This window comes from Rasamsonia byssochlamydoides (genome assembly GCF_041956645.1).
Source record: "Rasamsonia byssochlamydoides strain NRRL 3658 unplaced genomic scaffold VTN77scaffold_21, whole genome shotgun sequence".
NCBI classification, from domain to species: domain Eukaryota; kingdom Fungi; phylum Ascomycota; class Eurotiomycetes; order Eurotiales; family Trichocomaceae; genus Rasamsonia; species Rasamsonia byssochlamydoides.
The window spans coordinates 377,279-384,397 of record NW_027192404.1 but is presented as its reverse complement, the minus strand read 5'-3'; the positions used below and the strand labels follow the sequence as shown (position 1 = coordinate 384,397).

Here is a 7,119-nt window from a genome sequence, read left to right as displayed (position 1 = left end):
GGGGGGGGGAAGAGAGAGAGGTTTAAAACAAGCCTGTTTTCTCATTTTCTTCCTGTTTTTTTTTTCTCATGTTCTACTTAGGAATTCCAGTACTAATAGTTCTAGTCAAAATTCAGGGCATCCTCTCGTTTTCAGTCGACTGTATATACATAACTTGCAAAAGTTTCTAGAAAGAAAGAAAACGATGAAGAAGGAGAAGACCCTCCTACAGGAGGTGAGAGGGGGGAGGGAAGGGTAGGAGATCCTCTATATTCGAAACCTACCCAAGTCTCTACCTACTAGTGAAGCCTTCCCCAATGATTCATTCATCTTCTGGGAAGTGGGAAGCCTAGTCTTTACAGTGACTGACTGGTTCATAGCACATTACATATTCACTACATGTATTTGTTAGAGTAGGTGAATTATTCAATTGTACTGTACTGAGTCAGATCAGAGCCTAGAATTCTAGGTCAGGCCTTTGTTGTGGAACATAATTACTGCATGTAGGAATGATATGATACGGAAGCCGTACGCTAGTAATTAATTAATACGCCTATCAGCAGTGATGAGAGCTATATCAAAAAAAAAAAGAAAAGAAAATGGATTTTTGTTATGTTTGTCTGATGCTCGCATGTGAGTGCTTTCAGGTTTAGAATTAACTAGTATTACTTCATTCACATTGGTCCCAAATGAGGTAATGCTACAATAATACCTAGGTACAGGATTCAAAGTGATGACACTCAAGGATGTGTGAATCATGTGATGATGCTATCTTCTGATGCTATCTTCATTAAACGTCATGATCGCCATCCACTCAATGAAAACAAATTAGAAACCACTTGAAGAAAAAGAGAAAAAAAAAGAAAAAAAGAAAAATACCATGTTCTGCCCAACAGATCGGATTCATTGCGGTGGGTGTCAAATGACAAATGACAAAATCCTCATGGGGACCAGAAGAAAAGGAGACAACATTCTCGAATCGGGTAACTTGATAGTGTCTTATCAAGTACACAAAGATGTCCACCCCCAAGACACACCTGAAAGCTTATGGATACCAGATCAGTTGATGTTGAGTTTGTGAAACAGGGACATACCCGTGGCAGGCAGAAGTCTACAGCAAGACTGTTCACTTGCTAAAAATCAGAGACCTGGCAAAAAGATTATTGGCAAATCTCTCAGCAGGCCTGTATGAGAAGTGATGAAAAGCGCGGCCCGTTGGCAGTCTCCACTGGCCAACAGATGGATCACTGTCAAAGTAGCTGCGACGACCGCCGTGACTGGGTTCGCAGCAATGGCACGGTACGGGTCCGAAATTGGCAAAATTTCCAAATTGTTCCTTTCGATCTCCAACGACATATGATCGCAAATTCGCAATGACATTGCCCAAGAGCAGTGTTTTCGTCTCGAAAAGAGAGTCATCTTCCACAGCGCGGGCTGGTCCTCTAAGCATCTTGCGCCTTGCAGCCTCCTCCTGAGCAATAGCGAGGACTTGGTGACGGAATGCCTTTTCTCCTCGACCATCACTGTGAAACCAACGATCTGCTTCCAGCAGTCTCTCGGTAGCAGCCGAAGTGCGGCCCGTGGAAAACGAAGCGAGCTCCCAGATTTCTCGGCCCCTTGGATGGGCAAGTCCTGGAGGGGGACGCTTAATGCTTCCATCAACTCGCGGCACCTCAGTAACACTGAGCCCTTCCAAGTTTTTCCCGCCTTTCTTGGCCAGATCCGATGAAAAGATCACTCGTTGTGATTTAGACCTTGACTGAAATCCTTCGAAAGGAGGGAGCGAAGAACCCTTGGATACATCTGAAAGGGAGTCGCTCTGGGAGCCAGGAAGATTGCTTTCCTGCTTACTCCTGAAGGGATCATAGGAATTGACGCGCATCGATGACGTGTCGTTTTGCCGAATCGGGGATCCCAGCTCTCTTTTTGTCAATACCGAGGCTCTCTTCGGCACAAATGGATCATCCAGTGCAATCTTGCCCTTATTCGACTTCGAATCTTCGACCACGCTATTCAGATATGCAGTCATCTCACGCTTTGCGTCGTATGATTCTGTCTTTTTGGACATGTTTCGTTCCTCGCTACACTTGGCAATCGCCTCGATAACATTTTGTGAGGGCGTGGAGAGCCCGCGTTGATGAGATTGAGGCCTCGCGTCAGTCCAGGTTGGATTCTCATCCATCGTGGATAATCCAGGATCAGCGTTAAGGCGACCATTCACACGTCGAACAGGTGTCTGTAAGCCATAGCGAGGATCTGGAGTCTCGGGCAATGGAGCCTGGATCTGTGCTGGATGATTGTGAAAACCAATCTGCCCGTACTGCTGGGGAGGATAGATGAATGGATCAGAGGTATCGGGACCCTTCAGGTGAGGCATCTCGGAAGCGACCTGATAGTCTTGGAAGTATGGATAAGACTGGACCGCTGTCATGAACAGCCTGTCATGCTGGAAGAAGTTGTTCTGCTGAATGCCTCTGTAGGCAGTTTTCTCTTCCTGCTTGGTAGGGCTGACATCCTGTGGTGCCAGTGGACGATCAATATCGCGATGTTTTCCTTCATTTGGTACAGGCACTTCATAGCGTTGAGACATAGAATTGTTCCCGATATCCTCAAGGACACCGAAGTGACCTAAAGGGTTCCTCTGAATGTGAGTAACCATCTCATGAAACCAGGGCCTATTCTCCATGTTTCTGATGTTCCTCTCCGACGATCCATTGAGCACAACGGACGTGGTTGCGGTTGGAAGAGGGTGCTGGGTAAGCTTCGACTGTGGAGTATCCAAGTGAAAGGATGGAATGAACTGAGTCCCGGGTCGTCTGACGGGTGGCTTATTTGTCTCAGGTTCAACTGGTTCCGAAGACTCTTCGACATCAGTGAGTGGAAACGGCTTCCACGGCTTTGTGCCTTTGTTTCGCGAGTTGTTTCTGCTGGACAACGCTCCCAGAGATATGGGTCGAGACGACGGAAGCTCACTAAGATCACTCAGCTCTCCATTTCTATATCTGGCTCTGGCAGCAGTAGCAGCATTCAGTTCTGCTGCACGAGCTTGTGAAGTCAAAGATGGTCCATAGGGCGCCATATCTGACGTGTACAGCGATGAGACTGAAGATGTGGAGGCTGGCGTCGTTTTTGATGGAGCAACAGATGACGCCCGATCGAGAGCTGCTGGTTCTGGATGAGGGATTGTAGTGGTCGATATTGGATGCTGGAGGGAATAAGACCTCCGGCCTCGAAAATGGGAAGCAGAAGACGAAGATGGTTGGAGAGGGAGGGAGGATGAGTAGGAGGGGAGATCGTTAGATTTATCTGGGGTAGGAGTCTTGACTGGAGGCTGAAGTATTGATGGGGATAATGGATCAGGATAAACCTGAAAGGATGCACAAGTCCTGTCAAGGGACAGGAGCGATGGTGGACTAGGAAGATGGAGGCGTTCGTGAGAGGGGGTGAGAGATGAAGAGTCCCCTGATTCCTCACTTGCCCGGATCACTGGATGTCGCTCATCAACAAAGCATGGCGTGTACTCCCCAATCTCTGCAGCAAAGAAACCCACAGGTGCCCTCCCTGGAGCCATTGTATCAACTGTTATCGGTTCCCTCTTCCTGCGGGCTCTCTGTCCTAAATCATCATGCCATGCTTGTTAGCGTACACACAGCTATCAAAAAGATTTATCTTGTCCTCTCCATTAGCCAAAACAGACATCGTCAATGGAAGAGACTCACGGCGACGGTTCTTTTTTGGCTTTACACCCTCAGGCATCTTGAAACTTCTCCCACTTTACTCACTACAGGACCTTTTGTCCCATGTGGCAGTGGTCATTAAGTCAAACTTTTCGCAAGCCTTGCGATTTAGGTTGAACAAGGCAGTCTTGAGAAGTGTCTTATTCACATGCCTTCACCGATAGGAACCTTTTTTTTTTGTCTCTTGAAGCCTAGCTTGTCTCTTTAGAGTTGGGAATTCCCACCTTCCTTGTGAACTGTCCGCAGCCAGAGAGAGAAAGCACAGCCCAGAGTCTGGGTCATCCCATCTATGCTAAGTAAGTCCACTGACAAACCTCTTTCCCAAGAGCTGGAATGCACTGTTCAACCATGCTCTAAATATTTCATTTCCCCCTTTCCTTTTTCAGTAGTGATACCATGAAACCTTTGGAAAATGCAACGCACAACGCTAACTTCATTGCTCTTAATAAACCAGACCCCATGACACTATAATACGTCTCTCCATCCTCAAGTAGCAGGAAGCGCCTTCGAAGGATCCCCACGTTGAGTCGTGAAGTGGAATTGACATGAGGACTTGGAGTGAGCACTTGCTCGGAATATGAAATTCGACAGAGACCGGGACTATAAACAGATATATTATTGACGTTGACTGAGGTGCTACCAATAACTGGTGCCTCTAGACTAAGCAGTACTGCACTGAATTGCAAGTCCTCCGCATGCTTAAAGATGTCTTTTATCAACTGAGCCTGTTTCTGTCAGTGACTTCAAGTCCAAAATTTGCTTTCCGGATTTCTACCCAGTGCTCAAGAATCGGACGGGTTGCATTGTTTGTTAGGTACAAGGACCATACAGCTCTTGTATCTGGTAAATTGAAGGCTCCGGTCAAGTACTGGATGTTTTCAATTTGGATTAGATGTGGATAAAGATCCTTTGATGTAGACACTTTCACGTTGTGGTGATTGTAAGTCTGGTTGTAGTAGGTAGGGACCTAGGTAGGTGTGGGTTCATTCCCATTGTCATTCAAAGTTCAATCCACTCGAGCCAAGCGAGGCCTGTAAGGCTTGTTAATCTACAATTGTTGGCCATGGCCATCAATCATTGATCTTCTCTACATAAAGCAATGTTCACTTTACCAGCTTCATCTTCTTTCTTACACTCTCCCTTTCTTATACTGTGGTTATTCCAGAGTTTTCCAATCTCCAATCTACAACCTACAGTCACCTGATTAGTCCAGTAAGGTAGCAGCCGCCTCTAAGGGCCTGTCGCGCCAGTCAGCCAGCTTTCTCACTATAGTACCTAAGCCGTATCTCATTATCATGATACAGTACATTTTTCAAGGCTATTCTGACTTTGAGACACGAGTCACTTCTTGTCGAAGCCTCTTCGGGGTCAAGATATTTAGTGTTCAATGTCCGACAGAGCATATGAACGATATTCAACAAGTCATATGGTACTATACATACATACATACATACATACATACACGACAATCACAAAGCAGGGACCAAAAACATTCATGAAAGACGTCGTCAATCCATCACCGCATCACGTCCATCATTAAGGACGTTTGAAATACATTCCTGTTGTGTAATTCAATAGCGAGTATCGTATCCACCCACGGTGCGGCTGTTGTCGAGATCGGAGTCAACGCGAGGGCCGAGCTTGTTCGCGATCTTCGAGTCGTGGAGGCCAGAAGTCTTCTGGGTGCGTTCTGAGCCTGAATTGGCGTAGCTGCTGCTTGCGGGCGCGTTTCCACCGAAGTTCTGGTGGCGAGTACGGTTGTCCAGGTCCGAGTCAACTCTCTGATCCAGCTTGTTGGCAACGTTGAAGTCGTAAGGGCCGGCATTGGTGGAGCGAGTGCTGTAGATGTGGCTGTCTCCAGCAGTCACACCGCCAGTGGTGCCATAGTTGTCTGCAGGAAATTAGACACTGTTTTCTTTGTCGAAAGCCATATTTCTGGAAGGCACGTACCCCTGTCGCTGTCGACGCGTGGATCGGCCTGGTTGGCCAAGTTGGAGCTGTGAGTCCCGGTAGTAGTCGTGCCGGTGCCATATCCACTGTTGTATGCACCAGTGGTTGTGCCGCTTCCATAGTTGCTATCAGTGCTGTAATTGCTGCCAGTCACTCCACCTGCAGCACGACGGTCGTCTGCGTAGTTGTCAGAATGTTCTATTGAACTAAATTCAACGTGGGGGAGATCAAACTTACCGAGGTCACCAGCTTCGTTGGTAAGGTTAGAGTTGTAAGATCCGGCATTGGTCGATCCGGTGCCATATCCATCATATGTGCCGGTGGATGCACCAGTGCTCGTGCCAGAAGTTGTACCACTTCCATAGCGGTTGTCTATGTGTCGTTAGGATGCTTACAAAATTCGATTACTTCAGATGGTAACTAGGAAGCTTACCACGGTCACTATCCACAAAAGGGTCGAGCTTGTTAGTAACGTTGGAGTCGTGCGGGCCATTATGTGTAGAGTGAGTGAGGTGCTTCACGGCATCCTTGACCTTGTGGATGAAGTCAGACATGATGGGCAGGTATTGTTGAAAAGTATTGAGATGAGATGATATAAAATGCTATGCTTCAATTGATCTTGATCTGGTCTATTCCAACGTAGACGATTCGAGAGCGAGCAAAAGGTTCTTTATATACCTTTTATTCCCCAAGCAATTACATCCTTTCAAAGCTTTGTTACGACATCTGCTGGTGTATGTGCCTCAAGCGGACAGTACAGTGGAAAGAGGCCATGTGAGTATTGAAAGAGCTCCATTATTGGGTGCGAGTTAGGGCATTACGTCCCGGTTCCAGCTTCCACATCCCATGAGATACGGCATGCGGTTTGCGAGAAACTCAAAATACCACATCTGCGGGGAATGCTCATCGTTTTGCAGTGTTGAGTTACTAAAACCTGGAGATGAGCCAGAAAGATGGAGTGGGAAACCATGGGTGGACATCGGATGGTGGTGTCATCTGTCGTCATGGATGTGACAGCCGCACCAGCCACAACCGAGATCCTCCATGCGCCACAGCTTCTCGAACCGCCTGGATCCAGCTATTATAATCCTCCATCAGACAGCTTTGGAATCTGGATCTGATCTCAACAAGGTTACGGAACACCTGCAAACATTATGCAAGCTGTCTTTCTAGGTAAGCCAATTGGCAAAGATAATAAAATGGTAACATTTGGTGAAGCTGGTAAACCTGTGGCCCTAGCCTCAGGATCCCTTTTTTTCCGGCCAAGAAAGCCTGTGTTCTTTTTGAGCCAAAGAGCGGGCATGTCACGGACTGCAGAACTGATTAGTCCAATGTATGGCATTCGATTTCGTGTAACCCCCACGACTTCTGTCTTCCATTTGCAAGTGTATAGCTGTAGCATAGTGGCATCAATACATTTAATATCGCCTTCGAATATACGTACACCTGGCCA

At 47.0% G+C, this 7,119-nt stretch overlaps 2 protein-coding genes across 2 annotated transcripts; both read right to left on the bottom strand.

The window, feature by feature from the left end:
• Nucleotides 1-1,105: 1,105 nt before the first annotated feature.
• Nucleotides 1,106-3,550, bottom strand: VTN77DRAFT_3141 (uncharacterized protein; the record flags this gene model as incomplete). The annotated part of the gene is made up of 1 exon (XM_069419059.1): nucleotides 1,106-3,550. The coding sequence occupies one exon, from the start codon at nucleotides 3,548-3,550 to the stop codon at nucleotides 1,106-1,108; it is 2,445 nt and encodes an 814-aa protein (XP_069278941.1).
• Nucleotides 3,551-5,287: 1,737 nt separating this feature from the next.
• On the bottom strand, nucleotides 5,288-6,220 carry VTN77DRAFT_3140 (uncharacterized protein; the record flags this gene model as incomplete). Its single annotated transcript, XM_069419058.1, has 4 exons — nucleotides 5,288-5,607; nucleotides 5,667-5,843; nucleotides 5,904-6,038; nucleotides 6,100-6,220. 4 exons carry the CDS (start codon nucleotides 6,218-6,220, stop codon nucleotides 5,288-5,290), a joined length of 753 nt encoding a protein of 250 aa, XP_069278940.1.
• Between the last annotated feature and the right edge of the window lie 899 nt (nucleotides 6,221-7,119).